The sequence below is a fragment of the Ooceraea biroi genome, chromosome 5 (genome assembly GCF_003672135.1).
Source record: "Ooceraea biroi isolate clonal line C1 chromosome 5, Obir_v5.4, whole genome shotgun sequence".
NCBI classification, from domain to species: domain Eukaryota; kingdom Metazoa; phylum Arthropoda; class Insecta; order Hymenoptera; family Formicidae; genus Ooceraea; species Ooceraea biroi.
The window spans coordinates 9,630,870-9,644,982 of NC_039510.1; the positions used below are offsets into that span (position 1 = coordinate 9,630,870).

The following is a 14,113-nucleotide window of genomic DNA, read 5'->3' on the forward strand; positions in this document are numbered from 1 at the left end:
ATAATTAATCACAACTAGCGTTCAACATTAATCTCCGAATAAACATTCTAATGCAGTCATCTCCCTCCGCATCGTGACATCAATAGATCTCCCCCGCTTTCGGCGCCACTGCGTGCTCCTAGTTCTGTTCCTCTCGCACACTCGTCGCACCCGCTGGTGCTATCCTCGTCACTAGGGGCGCGACGTGATTGGCGCTGCGGCCGGGTCGGTGAGTTCGACGCGCGATTGTGTAGGTACACCGTGGCCCGAGAGCTCTCGATGTGCGCCGCGCTACGTGTTTCGTCCAACACAACGGGGAGTCAGTCGGAGCCGCTATCCTGGTATGGATCGTCGCGCTCCCGCGGCCGCGCGTTTCTACGTTTGTCCTCCAATCCTGATCGGCGGCGAGTGACGCGTCCGCGATCGCGGATCGATCGCGGTGCCCTCGCGGCGATCCCTCGATCTCGAGTGATCGGACAATCGTTGCGTCGCGGCTGCCGCATCGATCTCTCAAGTGATCAGCGATCATTCGTCGCGGTTGCGCCAGTGTCGCGCAGTGTCGTGTGTCGTCGATAGTGTTACGCGAGAAAGGCGCTTCCCGCAGGTGAGAGAGCTCCTCTTCCTTTTTTTTTCGCTCCTCGGACGGATGCCGCAGCCGCGGACCGCCGCGAAGTTTGCCGCGACCCCAATCGTCGGGTTGGGGGCTCTCTCGCCTGATTTACCGTTCGCTAGCAGCGTGAATGAAGCGCGCGACGCCCACGCGATAGTGTCGATCGCGCCTTCGCACGGCGGATCGCTTTTGCCCGCCACTCCGCCGAGGACACTTGTCAATAACACATCCTGTACGTATGCGAGGGACGAGCGTCTCTCTTTTCATCTCGCCTTGTACGTTGTCACGCGCGTCCACGCAGTTCGCGCTTTCCGCGTTCGTGTTACGCGAGCAAGAGCGCAGCTGGAACGGCGCCTCTCGATTCTCCCGGGATATTTCATCAGGGGGAGCGTTGGAAATGTCAGATGACTGAGAGAAGGGAGGAGGGGGTGGGGGGAGGTGACGTGTGAACGCACGAGGCAGTCTTTTAATTGTCCCCTCGCGCGAGCAGGATTTTTTCGATGAGTTAGAGAGATTCACAGTTTTATTAATAAAACGGGAACTTTTTACCGTGACGGAGATTAGTTATAATTAATTAATGTCATGCGTGTTAATTGGACAATGATCATTGTGGATGTGTTGCAAGGAAGAACAATTCGTGTAGAGCGCTTGTATTTTGTAGCCGAGATCGTGTTGAGATTACTCTAACAGAGAGAGAGAGAGAAATCGATAGAGGTAAATCTGAGCTAACGTCACTGAATCCATAATTTCCATAAAACTTGCAGCCTGATTTCCTCGCGCTTTTTTAGTGCGCCATGAAAAATTTCTCCAGTTGAACATCCAGGCCATACCGTGTGAACTCGTTTTTATTTCATTCGCTGCGATTCGATTATTCAATTCGATTTCCAATCCCGTCGAGTTTTACGACGGAGTTAACGACTGTCCATTTCCTCTATTTCGCTATTGATTCGTCTTGGTGTAGCGAGGTCAGAAAAGCCATAACAGCTTAGCCATGAGATTTCTAAACGATAAATTGGTACACAAAAGACGCGATCTGCTGCTACTGCGTGTCGAATGAATTTTAATAATTAATTTTAATGAAAAGGAGAAACAAAAAAAAACAAATTAGAAACGTAAAATAAGAATTTTTATGTATTATCCGAAATAATACACAAAATTTTATTTTGTTTTCATCTTTATTTTCATAAACAATATCTGGAAATTGGATACGCTATTGTATTGTACAGTATCGCGAGCTCGAAAGATTACGGAAGATGAGAAGGATAGAGAAGATTAGAGACAAATATGGACACGAGCATGCAAGTGTTACAAGCATACGCAGATACTAAAAGTACATTAGTAAATCATTATTTCTCGCGAACGTCTCATTATTACTCTTATCGTCTTCAGAATCTTTCATCTCCTTTTCTCTCGCTTTGTTCCCAGCATCGCGATATTTCGCGCAGGAATATATCGGAATACGAAACGAGCGAGCAGCTGTGTGCGCTATACCTTGTCTCGCATGAAAATTTTTAGGTAAAAATCGCAATGACAGCGTGTAAAGTACAAATCAATGAAGCAATAACTCGAGAAAGGCCTGCTCGGCGTTACTTTCCCCCACGTGTGCTCTCAGGCGAATCGAGTGGACGTAAACGTAAACGGCGTTTAAAACTGGTATGAGCGGCGGTTTCGTTTCGCGAGTTTTCCACGTCGGGATCGGGGTAAATTACGGTCCTCGTGTCCCAAGCGGAAACTGTCTCCTCGAGCGTGCGGTTTTCATTTTCAGGTGGTCGCGGACGCGCGGATCAGCCGGCGTCCGACGGAGGAATTTGTGATCCCCGGTAGCTCGTAGCTCGCGATGGCACGGAGCAACTCGTCATCCTCGTCGTCTGCGTCCCCGCGATGCCGCTTTCGCGTGGCGGCTCGACGGAACATCGCGCCAGCGGACCTGGAGACCACTGTGAGAGCGTGTTAACGCGGACGGCGAGCGACAGCGGCACGAAGGAGTCGCGGAGAAAGGATCTAGTTTCGTGACGAACCGGCTACGCGCGCAGCGCGCGGTTCAATAGACGATAACGGTGCTGGACGTGTCGCAATGTGTTCGCGTTTGTCTGCCGATCGCCGCGCTTGACACCGTGTTCCCCGATCCCGTGCACATCCCGGTCGACCTGCAAAAGGTAAGACGAGAGAGGAGACTCGCGGGGAGCGGCAACGCGAGCTGGAGCAACGCCGCGGAGGATCCTCGACGACGACGAGTTCGACACTCGAGCGTGAACGATTACGTCGAACGCTGCGCGCTGGCGATCCCGTTGAGCGGAAAGGGGGCGAAATCGCAGAGCCCGAGAGTGAAAGAGAAACGTACGTACGTCGTGCGCGATCGTCGAGTCGCAGCGCGAAGACGGGTGAAGCGGGGACAAAAGGGGACGGGAACGTCATCCTGTCATTAAAAGGAACGGCGGAGCAGAAGAGGGACGGGACGGGAGGAAACGAGGGAGAAAGCGGAAAAGTAGACGGATGAAGATACGGGTGTAATCGGGGGAGAACGAGGCAGCAGAGTGACCAGGAGGAACGAGACAAAGAAGAGCGCAGAAGGAAACACCGTCGTCGCGTTCGCGGAGGAGGAACGACGAGGAGGACGGCAGGATCGGCATCGCGGAAACGGAGAGCTGGCCTCGGCACCGCGGAGAGCGCAGAGACCAATGCTCAGGATCGTACGACGATGGCCGAAGCCCCGTCCGAGAATGTCCCGAGGCCCGTGAGCGTCGTCGCCGTCGACGGCGCTGCCGTGGACAACGCCAGGAGTGACGCGGACCGGGTACAGGTACCGTTTCGCCTCAACGTGTCGCGCGCGCTTAACTGGTCGGAGCCACCAAAATCGCCTCTTTACTGCCCGCTGTAACGCTCGTTTTAATGCTCGTTCGATCATTTGCACGTCGCGGTTTGATCGTATCTATTATACTTAATTAAAGCACTGATTACATCAGTTTGTTCGCGCGCGTCGGGTGATGTTAACCGCTTGCTATAAATGTAGCGTTGCTTCCTTTTATGTAATTTTTATTCAGGCATTTAAAGAAATCGGAACACCAGGTTGCAAGAAAAAATACGTGCACTGTAGAGAAAATGAAGTATTAAACAGGAATCAGACTTTTATTTTTAAAAAGAAAATAAGATATTTTTTCATTTGTAAATAACAAAATATGGAAAAAGAATAAGTTGATATTTTCACTGTTTTTTAAATATATTATTATACTTCTCATATTTCATACTTTTGTTATTGGATTAAATTGAGCAGTCTACTATAATTGAAATAGGTACTAAAGTAGGATAGAAGACAAAAATGGTAATGTGATATCGCGAAACACACATACAAAAAAGAGATCTTTACGTAATTACGATTTCTAAAAGATATATCATAAAGAAAGGAAAAAATTTCTACTTTTAATTACTTTTTCGTACAGAATAATTTTTCCCCCTACCGTATGTGCTACTTTGCAGATAGAATTTTTACTTTACTTTACTCACGTAATATTTATCATAATTCTAACTAGAAGAGAGAAAGAATCACGCGCGCGTCACACACAGGTTTAAACAAATCGATTCGCTCGATTTTATGGGCTTGGTTGCGTTTCAGGAAACGCGAGACAATGCTCGGTCCTTCACCTCGACGGAGGCGCAGACGGAGGGTCTGGCACTTCACGGTGGGCCGCCGAGTCAGACCGAGGAGGTTTCCGATGGCATGCGAGACGCGCGTAGGCGAGAACGGCGAATACGCCGACAGCATCGTCGCGCTCTGAGATCGTGTTCTATACCGCCGACGTATCCCGCGGCCGCGCCTGGCTGCCAGGCAGCTTCGACCGCGCCAGGGGTTCCGCTAGTGCCACCCGCCAGGGGTTTCCTTCACCCACCGCCTCCACATTTGGGTCTCCGAGGTCTTAGCCTCGGTCTGCCCTTTCCCGTACCTGCGAGCGTCTTCGGAAGGTGAGTCACGAGATCCCTCGCAATATTTAAAAGCTCTCTGATTTCTCAATGATACGAATGATACGAGTGATAGGATGATAAGATGATACATGATTTTACTTTTACACCCCGCTTTCAATATGCTGGACTTGTTAGCTGCGGCTTTAATTTTACATAGAATTAGCATATTGAAAGCGGAATCTCGGGATTCTTTTGCGGTCGATATTACATGATGTATGGCACTCTGGCAAGTGTCGAGACACGTGTGATCCGGTGCACATCTTTCTTTCGAGAGATAGCTACGTGGTTTGCAGCTGCACTATGCTGTAACAGTACAGTGCGTGTGCGCGCGCGCACCACATGGTCGTCGCGAGACGAGTGTATGTCAGTGGGTCAACTCAACGATCGTTTCTTGTGTCGCAGGGACGCAGTGCCGAAACAGTGTTGCGGTTTAAGTTCTCCGCCAGTACGTTGGTCCATACTGGGTGTCGGCTTCGTAGGTCTTGTCTGCGCCGGTGCCGGTACTCTCCTCGGCGCTCTCAAGGCTTCCGGCCGTGATCACTTCGTGGGAATATTCATGTCTGGTGAGCGAGCGCAGTTCTTTTTTTTTTTTTACTTCAGATCGCATCGATAAGCGACATTAACAACTAAGGACGTGCGTCGCCTGCTGATTAAATAACGAGACCAATCTTCAAAAGAATGATCTTCAAGCAAATCAAGATGACTACAAAATTATTTTATTTCATTATGTTTTATGATTCGTTCTGTTGAATTTGGAATATGGTGTATCAAGCATACAATTAATCAACCATCAAGATGATCAATTCTTTTTTTAAATATTTTAATATATTTCTAATATGATTCACAAAGAATTTATCACTTTTATAGATCTTTTGTAGATCTTTTGCGTAGACTTCTCTTGCTTTCGAAAAAAATGCTTTCACTAGCAATCTCAATATCTAGCTTGAAAATTTATTTCTCCGACTTGGACCATTTATGACTGCTTGTTGTTCCCAACATTGAAATGGAAATTTCTTTGTAAAATAAAAAAAGTTATAAAAATTAAAAAAAAAACTGAAAAGAGAGAGAGATAAAAAAAGATGTAGATGCCTTGTATGTATATGTATAGCTTCTAGCGAGACTCACGAAAACAAGGGCAGCTTCTCGCAATTCAGTCGAAAACGTGCAAGAATAGCTAGGCGCGACATGTAAAGTGCCACGGCGACCGACCGCACGTGGCGGCGATGTCGAGAAGAGGCAGAGTGGGAACGGGGGGAACTCGAGCTCGCAACAGTTACTTTCTAAACGTGGGCATGTAACCTGCGACCCGCTCAGAATGCCTCTCACAATGGGGGAACGCTCTAACCCACAGAGATCGATGTCGTACACCTACACTTGCAAGGGGGCCGTGAGATCGGGGGAACGAATGCTCGCGGATGGGAAACGGAGAAAAAAAAACAGACGAACGAACGAACGAACGCCTGGCGGATGAACGCTGAAATCTATTTGCCGTTATTTTTACTGCTTTTTCTCGCTAATTAAACGATATCGAATGTTCCGATTGTTATGTACGCATCATATAACAATGATATATAGATAGAGAAAGATTACAATACGGACCGGTTACAAATTGCTTCATCTACGTACGTATTGTAATCAACGAAAATTATTAAGTGACGTTACACAGTAGTGGGATTACAGTTTCCTGTCTTCTGTTACAGGTATAGGAGTGCTGTTGGTATTGGTGAGCGCAGTCGCATGGCGATTAACCAACCAAAATTATTGCGGCAGCTTCTTGGGTTTCACAGGTATCTCTAGCAGGATACCGCCCGCGAGGCCGATACATCCGTACGCCGCTATGATCTATCCGGAATTCCAGTTTAGAACGCCGCCACCAAGTTACCAGGTAATGCACACGCGCACATCAAAAGTTTATCTGGTCACATTGCGTCAAATAATGCAATATGCATTATTGTGCGTCAAAGAAATTCCAAATAGCCAAATACTACGAAAATCATTTGTCGCTTCTAATTCCGCAAAACTAAAAGTTATCTTCGTAGAAGGATCTATATAATAACCAAATTTATAATAATAATAATTTATAATTAAAGTTATAATTTATCGTTTCTAATTCCGCAAAACTAAAAGTTACCTTCGTACAATTGTATACTTCAGGCTAGTATGCAGGAGTACAGACTCCGGTTATTACTGTTGGACCGACTGCAGCCCGCATCATCGCCGCCGCCGACTTACAGATCGAACGCAGGGAGCATCGTGGCGCCCGGTACAGCGAGAGAGAGTCGGCCGCCGAGTTACTGCGCCGAGACCAACGTCACACCGAGCAACGTCGCGCTGGTACCTTCGAAGAAGGATGCGAATCTCGTGAGGATTGTCCAGACCGAATCCGAGCCAGTCATTCTCAGTGGCGATCAGACGCCACCCGTGGCCGCTGTCGAAGTACTGGCGCATCTTTAAACCTAAGCGTTCTCTCTCGTGCTTGGCCATTTCCTTTGTTTTTTTTCTCTCAAGATTTTCAAGCGATTGTGATCATGTACCTAAAAAAACGACGATGTCGTAATCGCGCGTAACTTAATTGCGAGTTATGAGGAAGGATGAAGATTGAGTACACTATAGACGCCATGTATGCCTTCACGCTAGATATGCATTCCAGGTCGAACGCATCGTGTGTAGATATATTATATTCGTGCATCGTGACACGGAGCTGCGTACACGAGCTATGCACAATGTATGTGTACATAGGCCTACACGTAATACGAAGAGACCCGATTTACGATTCTTTTTAGTTGGGGAAAATTATATTTTATATTTATCTCATCAACGTTTCACGTAAGTATGAAATATAGTTCTCCCCGAGGCGCTTCGTAACCAATATTAGATTGATTAAAAAATTTGTTCGCTCATTTTTTCCCATGTTTGTTGGCGATAATAAATATGAATTTTACTCTGAATCCAAGATCCTGGAAGCTGATACCCTGTTACGTCTTTTAAGTATAAATTTATTAAGATTGCCTAATATATATAATATGTAACGTAGCTTTAAACCTGAAAGACAATAAGATATATTTTTGCCATATTATACTATTTCACTTCCTACAATAGTGAGGACGTAACAGCTATCTGTATAAAAAAATAATTTAATGCGACTATCGTCCGTTTTGGTTCCTCTGGAACAGATTGCACGAATGGAAAGCAATCTGAAGATTTTAGAATTATTCAGAAAATGAACTAAACGGAAAGGGAGATAAAAAAACCTTTATCGACAAAAAATGTTTTTAACAATAAAGATTCGAGTTTCATCCGTTCTTTACGAGACAAATTCATTTTTTAATCAATCCAATATTTCGTAAATAAATATTAAGTATTATAGGTATACATATCACTTCTGTTTATTTCGTTCATTCGTCGCGACACGACACGACACAACACAACACGGCATTCCAATCATTCTCATTAATTGCATTCCGTTTTTTAACCTAAAGTAGAGGTAACGTCCGACTGAATCTCCGTAGAACTCGCTTTTTTCTTTTTCGTCCTTTTAATCGTCATATTACTCTTTAACCTAATGCCACGTCTTCGTTTTCGTGGAAGCGATGTTGGATCTGTAATAAAAGTATATAATTTTATCCTCAAAGCGCGACGTAGTTTTTTTTGCTTTAACGAACTGAATTCAACGGCACGTACGGTCTTCAGGAATGTTCATCCTTTTTCTCAGTACAGCGCGCACTTGTCTGTTTATGATCTCTCGGCACTGCACGTCGAAGCCAGTCGGCAGCCATCCCCTTTTCTCGTGGCACTTTATACCGGGTAAAGGATCGGGAAGCTTCGCCAGCATCTCTTGTATTTCTGCTACTAGGATGTCGCAATACTGGTGACAAAAATAGTGGCAATAGTTAGACAAATAATAGATAATTTATATTTATATTTTCGTATTATGTATCGTGACTAGATCAAGCAAAAAGGATTAACAAACCTGATAGAACATTTGCCGAGAGGGAGGTACCATGCCGTCGCGATATATGTACACGTTCTCGTGCAGATGCCGCTTTTTCTTTGGATTTTGTTCCTGGCTCACGTTCGCAGTAAGTACGACGGACTTCTGCTTAGAAACCGGCGTCGACTTGTACGGTAACGTATAATTCGAATAGTTCCTCTTGCATCGGACGGTCGAACCTAATCCGTCTGAAATCCACGACGCAACTCGATCAATTCCACGAAAGTTGCCGCAGAGAAAATTATTTCCGACGAGATCGAGAGTGGCGCAACTCACGCATAGCCTTCAACCGGTAATCCAATGTCTGGTACTTCCTCGCGTTGATGTCCTTCCTCGGATCGTAGCCCAGTTTCACCCACATGATCCTCCACGGGCCGGTCATGAAGTAATACGCCACCGACGGCAGCAGTATCTTCAGCTGCTCGGACGTGAATTGCGTCTTGTGCATGATCGCGTTCTTCGACCAGATCGGCCGTTCCTCGAACAGCTGGCGCACCTGCTCCAGGTGCAGCTTGTGCAGGAATTTCACCTTCATAGCGGTCTCGATGCCCCTCGGCGCCGCGGCGGGTACGTCCGCCGTGGAGAAGTATATGTAGTTGGGAAAGCCCGCCTGGCACTTCTTGCTTTTGCCGATTATGTTCTCCGGGCTGGAGTCTACCGCTGTCTTGGGCACGTACTGCTGCACCGTGTCCATTCTGCTGAACGCGGCGGGCGGCAAGAAGTACGGGACGTCGTTCTTCAGCCAGGCGTAAGGCGGGATGCCAGTCGGGTATATCATGCTGTATATGCACTCCAACTTCCTCGGATCCGACCTGCTCTGCGTCATGGGTACGTACTGAAAGTCACACAGATCTAAAGAGAAAAGGTGTAAATTAGTGATATCAAGCGCATATAATGCAACAATGTTAGCGATGCTCCAGCTGATTCGTACTGGTAAATTTGAACTCGGTCTCAACCCTCCCCAGCACCTTCAACCGCGGTAGCTCGTAGTCCGCATCCCGAGACAAATTTTCGTTTCCACGAGCGTCGAAAGTAGGCGGTGCGTTCTCTTTCCTCTCCGTACTCTCATTTGCAGGCACATTCTCAGCTTCATCCGCACGTCTTTCCCCCATGGCAGTCCCAATATCACAGTGTACGCGACTAGTATCGCAATCTTTAATCCGAGACGTAGTGGCTTTTAGACTTGCAGCTATTACTGTACCAGCAGCTTCCATCTGCCTCACCATACGTTTTTTTACCCTAACTCTGAGCAAGAAACCGATTGTGGCGTGTCTGTCTCCACAGGTAGGTTTGCAATAGCCATCGTCAGGTCTGAATCGTAACTCCAACCTTCTATTTGGAACATCTACAGTCTGTTAAGAAAGGAAGAAAGATACAATTGAACATTTGAGCACGTAAAGTAACTAGAGACTAGAGAGTGGAATAGAATGTTTAAATTATATTGTACCATAGAAATAGCACTGATGCCACCTAATGTTTCAATAGCTTTATCGACATTAACTACATTTCCTGGATACTTGACGCATATCAGCTTCTTATCAAATCTGTGTCCAGAGATTACCGGGCCCATGTACCTGTTGCCCTGAGCACTATCATTCTCCACCTAAAACAATTCAAATAATTCAAATAAAAAACATACAGATGTATTACGTTGCAAAGTATAACCTGCAAACTTTACAAACCATAAACATTGATGAAAACAATTATCTTTAATATGAAAAATAAATTTAATACAAACTGCGTACTCTCATTTTACGTTTAGCGTAAAGCGTTTAGACCTACGTTAACATCGCTTTCTGGAAATTCGTTGTAAGAGTCGTCGCTGTCGATTTCGTGTCGATAGTCGTCCACGTTGAAGTCCGCATCCTTGTCGTCTTGCTTGTCAGAAGTCTCGATGTCACTCGGCTCGCTCGTTTCACTCATCGAGTCTTCTTCGCGCTTGAAAGTGTCCGTGAAAACGTATAATTCTCCCTCAAAATACTAAATTAATACGAGAATCAATTTACAGAATTTGAGGTTAAGACACACTCCGATCGCGCTGGATTACGGAACCAACAAATTTATGGGAAAATTTGCACCGGCTTTAATAATCTGGAGGTCTACGTTTAGAAAATATAAATTAAATTAAATATAGCGAATCAGTTCTCTTGTCAACAGCAGTTATGCCGAGTTACACTACTCGAAAATAAGAACCGCGTCTGATTGGAATTACTTATTATTGAGTCATACCACTGCCTCACTTTCTACCGAGGACAGTGGAGGCTTGTAGCGGACCGTTTAGGAACTAGAAACCATAGAATGTATAAAGCCCTTGCACAAAAGCTACAAGTTGATTAACTACAGTCTACACAATTCTCGGATCGAGATCTCGGATCGATTTCTGGCACCATGGACACAAGGAGGGTATGTTCTACATAAACTGTTTTTCCACATGTCTTCCCGGTTCAGGTATAAATCAATGTCCTAATCCGAATAGCAACATTCGAACAATTTCTCCAGCTTCTTTTCCACTGAAAATCTGTAGTACATATCTTCTTACATATGAAAATATTGTGCGGAACGCTCGCAATCGATTGAGCTTAGGCTGTCAAAATGCATGGCGCCTGTAAGGTGGCAACCTGTCCGTTGGTGAGGATTAGCGCCTGCAGAATGACAACCAATCGATTCAAGACACTTTAATATGCCAGGTTGTCATTTCACAGGCGCCTACCTTCGAAAAACAAATTATTATCGTGCAAGCCTTTCAGATTGCGCAACAAATTCGCGTTGTTGCGGGCTAGCATAATTAATCAGGTTTAATAGTACAGATAATTTACATGTCAATGTTCTTTTATCGACTCTCATTTAAAGTTTTCGTAAAACCGTCAAGCCATCTTTATGTTTTTTTTCTCAATCTTGGAAAAATTCTGACGTGAAGTCATTTTCATCAAGTACAATACATTGTTTTGCCTTAGTTCGATGCTCGGTGAAAGCGGCGTGAAATATATTGCGAGCCTGACACATCACAATATCCGCGTATTATCTAATAATCATCTAATCCATTTATCATCGATCATACACACCGGTGGTGAGACTCTCGAGTATGTATCTTATTGTTCATCTCTTAATATCTTTAATACTTTAATGGAAGAGCGCGAAAAAATATTGCACATTATTACGACGCGTTTTGCATTGATTGTGAGCCGTCCGATTCGCAAAGTAATAAAATGTGTATATCGTAAGAAGATTCTCGATTTATACATTAACAAGCACGAAAGTACACATGAAAACGTAAAACGTATGAAAAAGCGATTGTGCGTCATTTGTCTCGACAAGATGGAATTATGCAAGAATCTATGAGACCAATCTATATATGACCAACTGCATGTCAGCTGTCATATAAAATAATTCAACCTGCAAAGATTGCTGTATCATTAATATTTGCAGTCGTTCTCGTCGTCATCGTAACGTAACGGAAGAAACAATAAATGCGTACGCTTATTTATATAAAATCGTGTTCATCCACAGTTGTAAGAAAGTATGCGGGTATAAGAAAGGCATCGCGCAAAATTACTACAAATGTTATTAGTTATATAATAAATTTATTATATAAAATACTACATTTTTCACTTTAACTCATCTATATCTATATTAGATAGATTTAATATTTTTGGTACCTATTATTTGTTATTATGCAAGCTTCTTTTTGACCATTCTTGTGATTTTTTACTTTTTAATATTATTGTATACATTAAATTCAAACTTAGGCAATTATAAGTTGTACAATGCGTGTAATAACAATTGCGTCGTTGAGATAGAAACGTGTACAGAACGTTGGCTTGCAACTTTAAGAAAAGTACTGCATTATCCGTAATAGCCGTACGTCTTAAGTCATCAATTTCTCGTTAAATTCCAATTAAATTGACGTAAAGGTTCATATAATTTTAGTCTATTAGTCTAGCAAAGTAGGTTAGAGAATACATAGCTTTATAGGAAGATATAATTTCTCGGCAGAACCGATAACAAGTATATATTAAATATTTATGGTAACGTCGATCGGTCATACATCGCAATCGTCTTACGGACTCTTCGCGTTAAAGAGATACCTTGAAAATACAACTAGCATGTCTCTGGAATAATTAATATTCATACTTTGATTACGGTGGGGTATAGTCTGTGAAGAGCGATGAAAGGATAGCTGCCTTACAACAACTCGAAAGCTTTCGGAAGATGCAATTGTTCGCTGACGAAAATTGAGAATTTTCATATAAACGAACCAAAATGATCAACGACCTTATTTCGCGGATTCGTTCTGTACATTATTCATTGATATTCAGAGATACGTTGCGGATAAAATTCCTAAATTGCTGAATTGAGCTGCAAAGAAATTACGTCGTGATTGTTATTATTAAATCAGTTTGTCAAATCTGGTGCTTCTAAGCTCTTTCCTATCGAAAAATGATTAAAAGATATAGTCTAAAAAAAGTACTAAATATATTCGAGGATTTGTGACAGTGAATTATCCTAATATGCGTTTTGATGACGATTGCGAAATTGATGAATGCAACGCTGAATCGACGAGAAGAGCGCTACGTTGTACCAATACTAATGGTTGTTTTTGAACGGCTTCAGCAAATATAATTAGTTTCGCTTATATTAAAGAAATTTTTTAACTTACAAATAATCCATGCGACCTTGGCAAACAAAGTTAAAATTTCAGTTATGACCTTATTAAGAAGGAATTATTTTGTTAAGAAGTAATACGTGTATCAATTCAAAGTTCATCAATTAAGAAAAGGTTTTCAGATTATGGCATCATCCACGGAAAGTAAATAATGGATATGATAGCACGTGTCATTTTATATGTCAGCCTTCGATCGGAGAGCCGAATATCTACTATCGAAGCGTAAGTTTATCGTGGAGAATATTGATAGCGTTTTACATTTTTTGTTGTATCATCGTTGCATTGAGTTTGCATGGACTAAATTTTCTAGAAAAGAATGAAGGAAAGTATTAAAATGAAATAAGAATAAGAATTGAAATGTTTGAAACTAACGTTTCGGTCGAAAACGAATCTTTGTATTGATATGATGGTTATCGCAATATCAATACGATTGAACGTTAAGTATTGAAGTATGGAATATGAAATATATTCTTATAAATTATTCAGTTTGCGATACCTTCACCTCAATAATTTTACTTGAGGGAATAGAATAGCAAGAAAATCCAATTTGTACATGAAAAGAATTAAACAGGTTCATTGAAAAACAAGTATTGATTAAAAAAATAATTAAATAACCACTTGATTTTAATTTCTATCTCATAATTATCTTGTGTAGTATAAATCCTTTATATTATAACATTATTTATTTCTTATTATTTATTTCGGATTTAATCAAAGAATTCAGATTGACAGAAAAAAAGATGCGACATATAGTATAAAATAACTTTATTTATTTATTAATAAGCTCTCCTTTTCAATTAACTTGAGATTAGTATTAACATATAAACATGAGAAAAAATATTGAGAATGCCACGACATATGTGCTTAAATAAATCATGAAACAGTTAAAGCTAGCGAATAGTGAAGTTAAAGT

The 14,113-nt window shown here is 42.9% G+C and overlaps 2 protein-coding genes across 3 annotated transcripts; one reads left to right on the forward strand and one right to left on the reverse strand.

The window, feature by feature from the left end:
* The first annotated feature begins 258 nt into the window (after positions 1-258).
* On the forward strand, positions 259-7,494 carry LOC105287017. Of its 2 annotated transcripts, none has more exons than XM_011352387.3 (6): positions 259-821; positions 2,355-3,383; positions 4,200-4,546; positions 4,949-5,109; positions 6,247-6,431; positions 6,701-7,494. In XM_011352387.3, exons 2-6 carry the CDS (start codon positions 3,288-3,290, stop codon positions 6,998-7,000), a joined length of 1,089 nt encoding a protein of 362 aa, XP_011350689.1. In that variant the 5' UTR covers positions 259-821; positions 2,355-3,287; the 3' UTR covers positions 7,001-7,494. The 2 variants fall into 2 exon arrangements, with proteins under 2 accessions (XP_011350689.1, XP_011350688.1); XM_011352386.3 differs by having other exon boundaries at positions 265-821; positions 2,355-3,389.
* Positions 7,495-7,917: 423 nt separating this feature from the next.
* LOC105287018 (general transcription factor 3C polypeptide 5) lies at positions 7,918-10,780 on the reverse strand. Its single transcript, XM_011352388.3, has 7 exons — positions 10,320-10,780; positions 9,985-10,140; positions 9,469-9,889; positions 8,814-9,389; positions 8,517-8,725; positions 8,228-8,411; positions 7,918-8,145 (listed from the first exon to the last, which is right to left on the reverse strand). The coding sequence occupies exons 1-7, from the start codon at positions 10,458-10,460 to the stop codon at positions 8,015-8,017; spliced, it is 1,818 nt and encodes a 605-aa protein (XP_011350690.1). The 5' UTR covers positions 10,461-10,780; the 3' UTR covers positions 7,918-8,014.
* Positions 10,781-14,113: the final 3,333 nt, after the last annotated feature.